The 14,448-nt window shown below is 38.9% G+C and overlaps 1 protein-coding gene across 1 annotated transcript in view; it reads left to right on the forward strand.

Moving 5' to 3' along the window:
• BLTP1 (bridge-like lipid transfer protein family member 1) overlaps positions 1–14,448 on the forward strand; it is a 245,540-nt gene that overhangs the window by 204,982 nt on the left and 26,110 nt on the right. The window contains exons 70-77 of the mRNA XM_084626089.1: positions 579–759; positions 2,628–2,817; positions 4,759–4,920; positions 5,029–5,168; positions 6,441–6,642; positions 8,026–8,226; positions 9,889–10,068; positions 12,829–12,966. Of these exons, the coding sequence (XP_084482215.1) occupies positions 579–759; positions 2,628–2,817; positions 4,759–4,920; positions 5,029–5,168; positions 6,441–6,642; positions 8,026–8,226; positions 9,889–10,068; positions 12,829–12,966 (1,394 nt within the window). The remainder of the gene's footprint in view (positions 1–578; positions 760–2,627; positions 2,818–4,758; positions 4,921–5,028; positions 5,169–6,440; positions 6,643–8,025; positions 8,227–9,888; positions 10,069–12,828; positions 12,967–14,448) is intronic.

A 14,448-nucleotide genomic window follows, 5' to 3' on the forward strand; every position in this document is an offset into this window, starting at 1 on the left:
TGAATGACTTTTTAAAGTGGACATGGGTCAGAGTAGAAATATTTTTTTCTTTAATGAGAGCTATAATTTTGTTTTGGTTTTCATATTGCTTTTTTATTATTTTGCTGTGTCACTTGTGTAAATGGAATTTGGTATGCAGGGGGGAGAAAATCATAAGAAATTCATGTGAATGCAGTTGCTAGGGGAGAGCAGAAACAGTGAAAAATCCACAAATGTTACCTGCACTTTGAATTCATCATCTCCTCTGGATAAACTGGAGAATGAAGGCAAGGGGCACTTTTTGTCATTTTAAAAAAGTTTGTTTTAACTTTAAAATCTGCAAATAACACTAGTAATATATATTTTGGCAAAAGCAGAGGAGGATGAAAATGGCCAAAGGGGAATAAAGGGCCAGCAGAATAGAGGTCTGATGGGCAAAGAACAAATAAAAGGGGTGGAAATGCTTCTACTATTCATCGTGAAATTCCAATGTAATTTTTAAAAAGAAAATCCCCTTAATTTTAAATATTGAAAAACATACTTGTGATGGAGTATTAGGTCTGTACTAAGACACGTTGTATATTGTTGTTTATCTGTAGGAGTTATGATCGGAGTTCCAGAAGTTTAGATCAAGAGTCTCCTTCAAAAAAGAAGAAATTTCAGACTAACTATGCATCTACTACTCACTTACTTGCTGGCAAGAAAGTGCCGTCATCTCTACAGACAAAGCCTAGTGACCTGGAAACTACAGTATTTTATATTCCTGGTGTAGATGTAAAGGTAAAAATTTTGGGACTAGGAAACATTTTTCCACTCCAGCTAGAACTGACTAGAAACAAATACTTCCTTTAGATCATCTTTTATCATTATAGCATGCAGCTTATATAGTGCCGATATCAAGTGTGATACCTGCTGTTTCTTACATGGAAAATCTATGTCATACTTACTGCATACCACTTCTGATACATGTAAGCAACATTTTGGAGTTGTGTCTGGTACATGTGTATACACAAGAGGAACAATACAAATGTATTGACATATTCCATATTCTTAATGGAGCATAACAAGTATTCTAATGAGAAGTGTTATCTAGGCACAAGACTAGGAGCCATGAATTCAAGAGTTCCAATAGCAGTTCTGACATTGCTTTGCTACATGTCCATAACAAAACTTGACCTTCTGACTCAGTTTTGCCACCTATTAAATGAAGAAAATAATACTCCATCCTTATCTATGTGAGCTAACATTCAGTTAGTTTTAAAAAGAAAAACCAATGACTTAAATATGGTAAAATGTATTTGTTCTATGTCATGGGTCTACAATAAGACCTCATTGAGTATAGTGTGGATCAGATAGTACATTTTGTAAAGTGTTTAGAAGATGTAAATGTAATTCCTGTTCTTAATACATGTTCATGGTATGCACTGTAATGGCTCCAAAAGAGCTGTTATGGTATGCTGTGAATACATACATATTGTATGTGGTAAATCTTCCCAATTTCAGTTGGGGTCTATAGGCATATTGTAGTACAAATAATAATTTCTCTAATCTGATGTTTTGGAAGGAGATTCAAATCCATAGGCTATCAACTACATTTCTCTCATCCCACTTTAAAAAAAATATTTTAGTTGTAACAGGAAAAATGTTTAGCTTCATTCCAGTGTGTGATCCTGTATATCAAATAGTATATGTGGCATTACATAAACTTTAAAAAGCCAATCAGTCCCATTAAAAAAAAAGGTTGTTTAAGTTAAAGTCAGACATTCGGCTTGTTTGCTTCTGCTCTCTGATAGATGGTATGGATTGCAGGTATTGGGAAGCCTTCTCTGTGCCTGTAGTGCATGTGAAAATGCAATAGTTAGCGAATGCAGGGTGGGGCATAGGTGGAGGATGTGGTCTTCCTTTTCTGCAAGTGATCGTCTTTTATAAAGGTAATTATTTATGACAACGTCATCTGCTGTAGATCTTTAAGGAGTGGGGAGCTACTCACGGTGACTGGACTTCCCCTTCCAGAACCACAAGAGATCTTCAGAGATACCAGACATGGCCCAGTTCCCTACTTTAGCTTTTAAGTGGATTTAGGGATGCACAAGCATCATTTGCAGTTTCTGCTCTGCCTCCTAGTGACATCCACTGAGAAACACTAGATTTTGCTTACCCACATCTATGAGTGTGTAGAACATGAAACCTTTGAGTTGCTTTAAGAAGAGAGGTAAGTGATCTGGGCATGATGATATGTAGTAGTGTGGATAGTCTGTACAAAAAAACAAAAACCCACAACTACACGAGGGAATAAAGTAGTCATTGGCCAGGGGGAGATCAGCAGCTCTGGGTGAGAGAGGCTGTCTGTCACCAACTATTAGGGATTTGTGTCCTGTATGCTAAAAAATATTGCCCCTTGCTCAGTATGTTTGTGATTTAATTTTGTTTTCTGGGTGAGGTTTCTTAATTTATTTTTGCTTATGAAAAATTATGACTCTTTGGAATCAATAATCTTTATCTACAGTGTTTTATATGTAATATGTTTGTTTTAAGATCACTCAATTTTAAAAAAAAATGCAAAGAACATTTGGAGAAAACTGAACTGTGCAGAGACTCAGTGAGAATGCTACTTCTGTGAAGTAAATGGATTATTTTTTTCATTTCAGTTACACTACAACTCTAAGACTTTGAAGACTGAATCACCAAATGCCTCCAGGGGATCCTCTTTGCCAAGAACCCTTTCCAAAGAGTCCAAGTTGTATGGTATGAAAGATACTGCCACACCTCCTTTATCTAATACTACCCACAGCAAGACTAATACCTTACTTCTGCCCCAACCCCCACCCATCCCATCAGGTACTTGTAGAATACCCTTTTAAACTATAACTTGGATATCTTTTTCCCTCCACATCATATGATCTGCTAGCTTTAGATCTGTGCATTAGCTGAACCTCAAAATGGTCATAAATGTCTAAATATTGGCTGCAAAGAAACGTGACTACAGAAGCACATGTGCAATTCACAAATTCTAACTGCTCTTAAAGCTGCCTTCTCGGAGATTTCCTGTTAAATGGTTCTCAACATATATCACACAGAGCACAGAAATGGCCAAATACCACCACCTACTCCTCTTCCTTGAACAGATAATATACAATGCTAGAAAGCTTAGTTGTTTTTAAAAATTAATAATTCTGTTACTAGTACAACTAAGTATAGTTATACTCTGCAGTATTCAGAACTCAATAGAGAATTGTATACTAAATTTACTCACCAGTTCATCCACATTGCATCCTTCCAATAATACTCTTCGTTACTGTGCAGCTTGCCTTGAAAGTAATACTTTGAAGTGTGATAATTGCTGGAATTAGTTTATTCATCATGATAGCAAGCAGCTGTTTACAATCTTTGAATTAGTCAAAATACCAGCCATTACTGTGCTCCACTACTGCAGTCCACTGAAAACTACTTTGGCTTGGAATTACCTGAAGTTCCAGTTTTTAGTGTCTTCAACTTTGATTTAAAATTTCAAGAGTAACAGGTTGAATTATCCCAGTTTTTAGTCAGAGGTCTATGACTATCTCTGGAAGGTTGCAGTGTCAGATCTAGAGGTATGTAGATTTCTCTCCCATCTTCCAGAGGATTATCATCTCACTTGTCTCTTTCTCAGAATTTAGATATTAAAAAAACCCATCAAAACAAAATGAGCTGGAAACAACAAACTTTGAAAAAAGATTATATTAATTGGCTCAAAGTCTGAGAGAGAGCAGTGAATTTGAGCACTTACCTTATTATCCCTGGCTTTTAACCACTGTTACTGTGTTTCCTCCCACATCCACCTTCTTTGTGGATCTCTGAATTCATGAAATTTAATTTTATTGCTTGCTTCAGTTTCTGTCGTACGTTGTATCTTTCCTTGTAAGCTTGTTCATAACTTCCCTTTCCATTCTTTACTTTTTAATTCTTGCCTAAAACTTCCCCAGAGTTTCTTTTTTATCTTTTCTGTACATAGATTTCTCCTAAAACTCACCTCTACTTATTCTCTTATTATACGATAAGAGAGAGGCCAGTCCAGATGGTCAGCAGCACCAGCCAGAGTAGCTCGGCATTAAAACTCATTTTAGGGCACACAGTTTTATATGTGCGGGTCTCTTCCATGAATTGAGAAGAGAATTCTCTTACCTAGAATATAGCTTAATATAAACGTATCTCCAAACTTGGAATTTAGAGGTTCGAAATCAATTGTTAATAGGATTTCCTGCTTAGAATCCTCATTTTATTATTTGTGTAATATTGTAGGACTTACCATTTGCTCTTAGGGGTTTTGATATTTTTCTCAGTTGAAATCAATATATTTTTCCAAACTGATGCAAAATTAAGTCAGGTGAGCAATTTTGTCTTCACCCTTTCCAATCTAAATGCCAATTGCTTTCCAGTCAGTTATGGCTGCTGTGTCTTGTCTTCTGGAGAAGAGTTTTGTGTGGCTGACTTTAGTGACTGTTGTGAAAAAACATAGTTATTGAAAGGAAGTAAGGACTTGAACTAGAGCAAGTGCATTAGGATAGTACTACTGTCTGAACGGAGTTCTTCATCTCTGTTATTTTAACACATCTTTGTTACCAAAACGATGCACTTTGGTTTTTATAACTGATCTATGAAATGGCTGTTTCACATGATGATGGAGAAGGATACAGCATTTGATCTGTTTTCTCTAATTGTAATGAATGTTGCTATACATTTTAATTGTATTTGGAGAAATTGTATTCCACTAGACAAATTTACATTTTATAAATGTTTCAGCCAAAGGGAAAGGAAGTGGTGGAGTAAAAACTGCAAAATTGTATGCATGGGTTGCACTTCAGTCACTGCCTGAGGAAATGGTCATTAGCCCTTGCCTATTGGACTTCCTAGAGAAGGCTCTGGAAACCATTCCTATTACACCAATAGAGAGGAATTACGCAGGTACCATGTGACGACTTCTTTTTCATATATTCTAGTACATAACTTTATTGACTTTTTAATTCCAGTTGCTTCAAACCATTATTTAACACGTTCTTTCTACGTTAAAAGCTGTCAGTTCACAAGATGAAGACATGGGACAGTTTGAAATACAAGACTCCTTGGAGGAGTCCACAGCCTCACTAGTGTCATCGTCAACGTCAGCATACTCATCGTTCCCTGTGGACGTGGTGGTTTATGTACGAGTTCAGGTGAGAGTGCAACATTAACATACTGCATATTGTGTAATGGCAATAGCATTTTTTAAAACATACTTGCATTTTAAGCTTGCCTTTAACTTTGCTGTTTAAAATTAGATTCTTTAGAGATAGTTACATTCAATAGATATCCATTCTGAGCAATATGTTTCCAGCACAACACTCTTTTAACTAGAGTTCTAAAGTCATTGATTCCAAGCACATGGTGCTCAACAGACGTGAGCCATTTTGAGAAGCCCCACTAGCCTTTAATCACTAATTTTCTTGCTGTTCATGGTGGGGATTCCCTTTGTTGCTTTGCTGCTGCTACACTCTGACTGTTTTACAGCCTCACTTGAACATACCTGCTTCTCTACAGCACAATTCTCAACTTATTCCTCAGAAAATATCCTTGTATAACTAGCATCTACAGCGATCATTCTTTTTCAAATAAATAAATAAAGTACATATAGCTAAAATATTTTATGCTCAGGATATGTTTCAGATATGGGTACCTTGAGGTTGGCTACCTTTCAACTCCTAGTTCATCTAAACAAACCATTTTTATAGAAATTCATTTCATCTAGTATTTGTCTTTGGGGCATTATATTTTTCCGACTGTCCAAACTATCTTTTTTTTTACATGGCAGCTTTGAGTGCATTCCTACATTGAGCAACATAGATATAAAAGACATCTGTTAGGGTCTCAAAATGAAACATAACTGGTTGGGTTGGGAGACTTACGCCCAAAAATTGTTGTGGGCTACCAGTCTGTGAGCACTTTTGGCACTTTCTTCGACCTCTCTTGGTTCTCCCATAAATTCAACAGGAAGCTCACCCAGGAAGTTTTGAGTGGCAAGGATTTTAATATAATCCACAGTGTCTTGAGACTGTCCATTTCGGCTGCTTCAACATAATTTGGCTTGATAGGTATCAAAGCTGAGCTTCCACATCTTCCAAATATGAAGCAGCTTCCAAGCTGTGGATTCACTTGGGGCACACAGATTAGTTCTGGGAGAATGGTTCACTAATATATATAGGCATCTTTCCTGACTACTGCCTGGACTTTCTGGGTAACACACCGCAATGATATAGGAAATCTCAGAAATGAACGTAAATTCTGCAGATTGTAAATCATGAAGATCTTAGTAATTTCAAAGCTAGACCAAAAAAGCCTTAGTGTATTTAGGGTACAGGAAAGTTGCAAGCGGCTATTCTTTGGATTCAGGCTCATAATGATTTTCAGGAATTTTATATTTGTTCTTAAAATCTTTTCTTTCGGCTTAGCCTTCACAGATCAAGTTCAGCTGCTTACCTGTATCAAGAGTAGAATGTATGCTGAAGCTACCCTCTCTAGACCTAGTGTTCTCTTCAAACCGAGGAGAATTGGAGACCTTAGGCACAACTTGCCCCACAGAAAACTTGGCAGTTGGTGGTAATACTTCACAAACTGGATCAAAGAACTCAGTTAATAAAACTGGGATACCAGGTAATATATATAAACAATTTTCTTTGAATTAGTTCACCTAATACATTTAGCTAACAGCATAAGTAAATTAAGTTCTGTTTGTGTATAGTGGGGGTGGGAGGAGGAATAAATTAGAATAAAAGTTAAACACCTATGTAGTCCAATGTTAGAGTTGCATTGGGTTCTAGGCATGACAAAAACTCCTTATTGCTAGAATAATAAAATCTATTTTTACTACATTGTTAAACAGTTGTGATTTTAACAGAATGGCTGTTTGGTATCAGATCAGTTGTAACAACTTTTTTTATGTTGTTGCTGGTCTTCAGAAATGTCCACAAACCATGTAATGGAAGCTGTTTTTTTTTTAAAAGAAGTTTCAGAGCAATACTTTTCAGTAGTCTGTATTGCCGGTGCACTGGTATTTTACATCCAAAAAACCACTTTTGAAGCTGTACAATTAGGTTGATTTTACTACTCTTTGATAAGCTTAGCACATCGTTCAGCAACTATGGTGATGAGTATTATAAGAAAAACTTTAAATGGATAGGTTGCTAGCCTTTCTGTTAAATACTGAGGAACTGCTCAAATATCTTTATTTGTGAATATATGTGTATATAATGTGGAGTTTTGTTTATTAAGTTCCACTTCAGGTTGTCTGTTTTTAATTTGGAATGACTTCATTCTTTCACTTTTAGTATGATTTTCAGAATTCAGTTTAAATGTTTAGCTAGTTTTTTATTCCACTTCTTTAATCAGAATCATTTACTCTAGACCTAATTCACCTTCCATCAAAACAGTGGAAATTCTCCCTTAGCTTACTCTAGACTTTCAACTTTTGATGGTGTGTGTTTCTATGGGAAGTTAAAAATACAGCATCCACTAACAATGGAGTTGTACATTTATGAAATTGAATAAGAAGGCATTCATATCAGTTTTCCAACCTATTCTGAAAACTCAGATGGGTAAAGTATTTTAGGAGCAATTTTTTTGCCTCTGTAAAAGTAAGTTCAGTTGTCTGTTTTAACCTTTTGACAGGAATGGCATTGTTATTTAGGTTATTTAAGCCATAAGAACATATGAATTGCCTAGTGGGTAAGACCAATGGTCCATCTAGCCCAGTATCATGTCTACTGACTGTGCCAGATGCTTCAATGGGAATGAACAGAACAGGGCAATGTATCAAGTGGTCCAGTCCTAGCTTCTGGCAGTCAGAGCTTTAGGGACACCCAGAGCATGGGGTTGTGTCCCCAAATTGTTGTTTCACTGAGATTATTTTTGAAATGCATCTGATGCATCAGCTGGCTTTTTATGACATAGTAAGTATTTTTAAACAGTTTCATGGTTGAAAATGCTTTTGTACTAAAACTACTATATAACATTTGTGGATTTTTGGATTTTCTTTAGGTTCATCTGGACTAGGCAGCCCTCTTGGCAGAACCCGACATAGCAGTAGCCAGTCAGATTTGACTAGCTCTAACAGCAACTCATCAGGCCTGAGCTTCACAGCCTGCATGTCTGATTTCTCCCTTTATGTATTTCATCCATATGGAGCAGGAAAACAAAAATCTGCTGTTACTGGTCTAACTCCTGGATCAGGAGCACTAGGTACAGAATGGATTTTTTTAATTTAATGAACAATTGCAAAAGTTACAAGATTTCATAAACAATTGTTAAAATGTGAGAAATGGTTGCACAAGACTAAGTGTTAAAGAATCAGTCCATCAGGGATGTGTACACCCTCTTTACTGTTATAGGATCCTGGAGGACCTTACTTTCAGCACTCCAACTGACACTTGTGTGAAAACATTCATATACCTCCACTTGGCAGATCCAAAATCATGTGTGTTCATGCTTTAGAACCTGCAACTGCAAAACCCATTTGTCTTAATAGGAAAAAGTAGATCCGCTTGCGCTTATAGGAATTCTTGGTGTAAATTCCAACATTCCCACAAACATGTTGAAATGCTTTAAGTGGGTTTGCAAGTGTTTGCACTTATTTGTATGTTAACTGTTTGTTATATGGTAGCAGCTCACAGCCACAATCAAAGTTGGGTTCCATTTTGCTATAGCCTATATAAGCATAGGTCTTTACCCTGAAAACACCTAATAACATGAACAGCTTTACAGACATGAATATTCTTGTTGGATTTAGTGGAACTGTTAACATACCAAGTGCATATGTGCATGATGAGGGTACATAGAGTAGAATAGTCTCTGCCCTGAAGAGCGGTGACAAAATGCTATCATATAGAGCTGGGTGAAATATTTCAGAGGAATAGTTTATTTGCCAAAAAAAGCTGTTTGGGTTGACCCAAAATTATTTGCAACTTTGACGTGAATTTGCTAAATAGCTTTGGCCAGTTTTTTCAGGGAGTGCGGCTTAGATGCCATTCATACAACCAGGGCAGGGTAGGAGGAGGTGGAGATAGTCATTGCCTTGTAATCTCACCTGGGATATAGAAGACTCTGGGCTTGTCTACACAGTGGGGTAATCCGCTCTACAGTGAGTGTGATTTCTAAAGCATACTGATATATTGTGCATTCATTGGCCATGTAGACCTGCCTGGTGCTCTTCAGCGTAGTGCTGTTTGAAACTGTACTACATTAAAACACACTAGGGAATTTTTAGTGGGCACCAGCAGGGTCTGCACAGACCAATTGATATGCAACATATTAGTGCACTTTAGAAATCACACCTCTGTAGAGTGCATTACCCCACCCTGTAGACAAGCCCTCAAATTCCATTCCCCTCTTCCGATGGAGAAGGGATTTGCAAGAGTGTATCCTAACTACTGGACTAAAAGTGATAAGGAGATTACCACTATTGCCTCCTTCACTGGCCATTTTGTGAATCTAACCCTTTAAAAATGCTCAAACACACTCCCACCCCTAGTCACTCTCATTTTGGGTCAAACAAAAAAAGTTTCATTTCACCCAGAACAGATTTTTTTGGATCACCTAAATTGTTTGCAATTGTGGGATTCAGTTTGATCTGAAATGTTTTTTTCCAATTTTTCAGAACTGCCAGTAAACTGAAAAATTAGCTATTCGCCCCACTCTGCTGTCAAATGCATAATGTAAACAAACTGAAAACTGTGTCACTTGTGGCATAATTACCAAAATTTCATACAAAAATTTGACTTTCATCTTGATGGTGTTCCCAAGTAAAGGTTTTTTGTTTTTTCTACCCTACAAGAAACATAAATGATTTTTACACTGAGGTGCTAATTTGGGGAGTACACTGAACATCACCCCTTCTGATTGTAGGTAATGTAGATGAGGAGCCCACTTCAGTCACTGGTCGGAAAGATTCTCTGAGTATTAACCTTGAATTTGTGAAAGTAAGTCTGTCAAGAATAAGACGTTCAGGAGGTGCTTCATTTTTTGAGAGCCAGTCTGCAAGCAAAGCTGCAACCAAGATGGATACTACGTTAATAAATATATCTGGTACTTACAAGTTTCATTTAATCTATATTGCTTTCTTCTGTGTTTTGCCTAACAATAGAGGTGTTGTTCCAATGATAAGCACCATTCTTTCTCCACCACTTTTTATATAGATGTCATTTCAAAGCCACCACCTATCGTGTGCAATAACAACATCTTTTAAGTGAATCAGTGACTAAGACCTTGGGGAGGGGGGGTTGTGTTTGTGTGACCTCAGATATCTCTGTATGTGCATATACCCCCCCTCCTTCTCCACTGTTGACTCATTTAATTTCAACACCTCACATGTGTTCTTTGACTTCTGTCTGTATGGGTTTACAGCTCTTGAGATTTTTGCTTTGATTTTTCAGTATGAATGAACTTTGAATTTGGTCCATGATCATAAAGCAAAGAGAATTGTTACACCTGAGTTTCACACAAACCAAGCTTAAACAATTCCACAGGATTTTGAGACAAAAATTGTGGTTGGTCAGGTAGTTCATAAACCTGAAGGACCCTTTGGCAAACCCAGATGTATTTCATGTGGTTTTGAGAGTTTTTTGTAGGTATTTCTCTCAGCTCCAGCAGTACCAACAAAAAGTAATTTAAGTCATTAAATTTACAAAAATTAATATTTAGTATATTCATGATTTACATGCTGACGCTTTTATTTTTCAGTATACTTCAAACAAATGAACTTATTTTCCAACAGTTTGTATGTTATCTTCTTTGTGTCCACACAGATCCCACTGTGGGTGCACATGAGCCTTATGCACACAAGATCAGAATCTTTGAACTGCAGTGTCTGTTGAACTGTGCTTTAACTATGTACGTCCTCATGAGTCCCTCCTGTGGGATAGAAAGGGCAGAGCAGCTGCAACTATCTGTCAGTTCCTTCTTGCTACTGAGTTGAGCTAAAAAAACAATTTGAGACTGTTCACCCTTAATTCTTGTGTTAATCCCGATAAGATTTACAGCCTCCTTTCTTCCCAAGGCCTTCCCTCCCCTCCTTCTTGCTGACCAACAGTTTTTTCCATTGCACCTGGGTTCACATAGGCTTTTATTTTTAGGATAGCACTGTTATGTGGGGTGGGAAGTTTTATGTTGGTTTCTTTTAAGACACATTCTTTTTGTCTTATTTAAAATCATCTTCAGTCACCCCCATCGGTCAGAGACCTTCTTTTTAGAAACTTCCCCTTATCTTATTAGTTATTCTTTGAACCAGACTTCATTCCTTCTGGCCTTATAACTCATTATTTTCAAAGCCTTCCTTCTTGCTAGTCAGGGTCTTTCTTTACAACATATATATTTCTGTAAAACAAGCTTAAGCTAACTTTAATTTTTTAATTTCATATTTATCCTACAACTTTACATTGTCCCCCCTTTTTAACTTTATTTTGGTCATATCAAAAAATAAATGTTATTTGTTCCTTGTCACAGTGTGCCGCTATTTGCACCAAAATGGCAGATGCAGAGCCCCTGGGCTTCAGACAGTGTCAGTCTTCTAACACTACGTCACCAACCACAAATGCTTTCTGAAGAGCTCCATCATTATGCCAGTATTTCACCAGTAGGGAAATCCAATTACAGATTTGTTTGCCACCAAAGATAGCACCTTAGCCTCAAGACTGTATTTTTAGTCACCATTACATCAGCCCGAATTGTCAGAACCTCCAAGCTCTCTTTGCTGACCCTCCTAACACAATATTCCACAGAGAAATGGTGATAAGATCTCATCCTAAACTTATTCCCAAAGTTGTCAGACTTTCATTTGAACTAGTCTGTTAATCCCTAATCACCCATTTTCTTTTCAAAACGCCATTCCTCTCCAGAAGAGAAGAAACTCCACATCCTGGATGTTTCAAGGGTATTGTTATATTACCTTGATAGGGCAAAGACTTTCAAACAGACTATCCTTTTGTGACCATCTCTGTGATTCTAGGGATCAAGCCATCACCTCCCAGAGAATATTGAAAAGGATTACATAGTGTATTTAAATCTGTCATGACTGACAATCTTATTCTCCAAATATTAAAGCTTGCTCCAATAGAGCACAGCCTATGTCCTCTGTATGCTTCAGGAACATGCTCATGTCTCAAATTTGCAAGGCAGCTGTGTGAACAAATCCCTTTACTTTTGTTAAATGCTATGCCTTTGAGCTGGCTGCAAGATCAGATGCCAAATTTGGTTTGATGGTTTTACGGTCAGTATTTAGTTAGTGGCAGCCATGACTTCTCAATCACACCTTTCAGATGAGGCACTGCTTTATCGGTCAGATAGAGTGGGATCCACATGGACGTATACTCGAGGAAGAAAGAACAATTACTATAAAGTATCTGTGGTTCTTCGAGATGATGATATCCATGTGGATCCCCAAACTTGCCTTCTACCCCCACTTTTTCAGAGTCCTCCTTCCCTGGGATTCTGGGTTGGCAAGGGAACTGAGGGACAGTTATGCCCGCTCTATCCTTTATGCCCTTGGGTCCAGATGGCATGAGTACATACAGTGCAGGTGCAGCCCAATGGACATTGCTATTCAAAGATTCCGCCCTTGCACGTGAGGCACAGGTGCACCTAGAGTAGGATTCACATGTACGACATCATCTTGAAGAACCTCAGTTACTATAAGGTAAGTATATATTGCACTACCTCTTTTAGTGCTTGAAAATGTTTTGGTGAATATATCCGATATGAGTAACCTAAAAAAATTGAAGGGTAAATTTTCAAATGTTAGATTCGATTTTCAAAACCTTTGAATATTGAGCCATTTGCATTTTTTATCAGCTGTCTGTGATATAGGATCTGCTTCATTTAAATATGACATGCGACGACTCAGTGAGATTTTGGCCTTCCCAAGAGCCTGGTATAGGAGAAGTATTGCCAGACGCCTTTTTCTAGGTGATCAAACCATAAATCTACCAGGTAAACCCCCCTTATTTCTCTGAAATATTCTTCCATGAAATAAACCAAAGCAAGAATTGTTTAATTTATGCCATAATATATGAGTAGAATGAGTAACTAGATAAAGCAGTAGAAACTATACTGTAGTATAATATACAGACTGAAAGCAGGTATTGCCCAATTCTAATTCCCAGGAATTTTTCATTCACCTAAATGGGGAGCTGGTGTTATGTATTAAGAAAAAGTCACTACAAACAAATTTAAACTTCAGCAAAATTTATAACCTAGATAATGGAGTGGAGAGTGTGCTTATAAAATTTGTGGATGACACCAAACTAGAAGGGTTTGCAAGCACTTTGGAGGACAGGATTACAATTCAAAATGACCTTGACAAACTGGAGAATTGGTCTGCAATCAACGAGATGACATTCAGTAAAGACAAGTGCAAAGTACTGCATGTAGGAAGGAAAAATCAGATGCACAGCTACAAAACGGGAAATAGCTGGTGTGACAGGGTCGGGCCAGATGGCTATAGGAGAGTAATAAAATGCAGATATATTAGCCCCAGGCTAAGTAGGTCCCTTTTCTTTGGGTAAGGTAACAGGGAAGGTTCCAGAACAATCAAGAACCTTCTGGAGACAATTAAGACAGACAGGCTGATTAGAACACCTGCAGCCAGTCAAGAAGCTGCTAGAATCAATTAAGGCAGGCTAATCGGGGCACCTGGGTTTAAAAAGGAGCTCACTTCAGTTTGTGGTGTGCGTATAAGGAGCTGGGAGTAAGAGGCGCTAGGAGCTGAGAGTGAGAACGTGTACTGTTGGAGGACTGAGGAGTACAAGCATTATCAGACACCAGGAGGAAGGTCCTATAGTGACCTATAGGACCCCCCCCCCCCCCCGGCAGGGTGAAGAAGCTTGGTCCTGCTGGCTGCTGCTGCAGAGCAGGCAAGGTCCCCCCCTCCCCCGCGTTTTGCCCCAGTGTGCTGGGTTCCTGCCCCTCCTCCTCTCCCCCTTCTCCCAGCGTGCGGGGTTCCTGCCCCTCCTTCTCTCCCTCCCTGCCTCCGATCAGCTGATGGCCCTTCCAGGGAAGGGAGAGAAGCGGAGCGCGCTGGGGAGAAGGCAGAGAAGAGGTGGGGACGGGGGCCGTGGGGACGGGGGGTGGAATTAGGGCATATTCCCTCTAGCCCCCTGCCGTGAGCCGCTCTGGCCAGGGGGCTGAGCACCCCCACAACCCCAGCCCACACCCTCAGCCCTCTGCGCTGACCCCTGCACTCCCCTCACACACCCTCCCAGCCCTCTGCCCTGACCCCTGAACCCCCCCCACACACATACCCAGCCCCCCCACAGCTCTTGACCTGACTCCTGCACCCTCCTCACACGCCCCCTGCCCTGACTACTGCATGCCCCCACATTCCCAGCCCCCCCACACTCCATGTCCTGACTCTTGCATCCCCTATATTCCCACCCCCACTCCTCGTACCAAATGGGAGCTGCCCAGGTAAGC

The sequence above is a fragment of the Lepidochelys olivacea genome (genome assembly GCF_965140295.1).
Source record: "Lepidochelys olivacea isolate rLepOli2 genome assembly, chromosome: 4".
NCBI lineage: Eukaryota > Metazoa > Chordata > Testudines > Cheloniidae > Lepidochelys > Lepidochelys olivacea.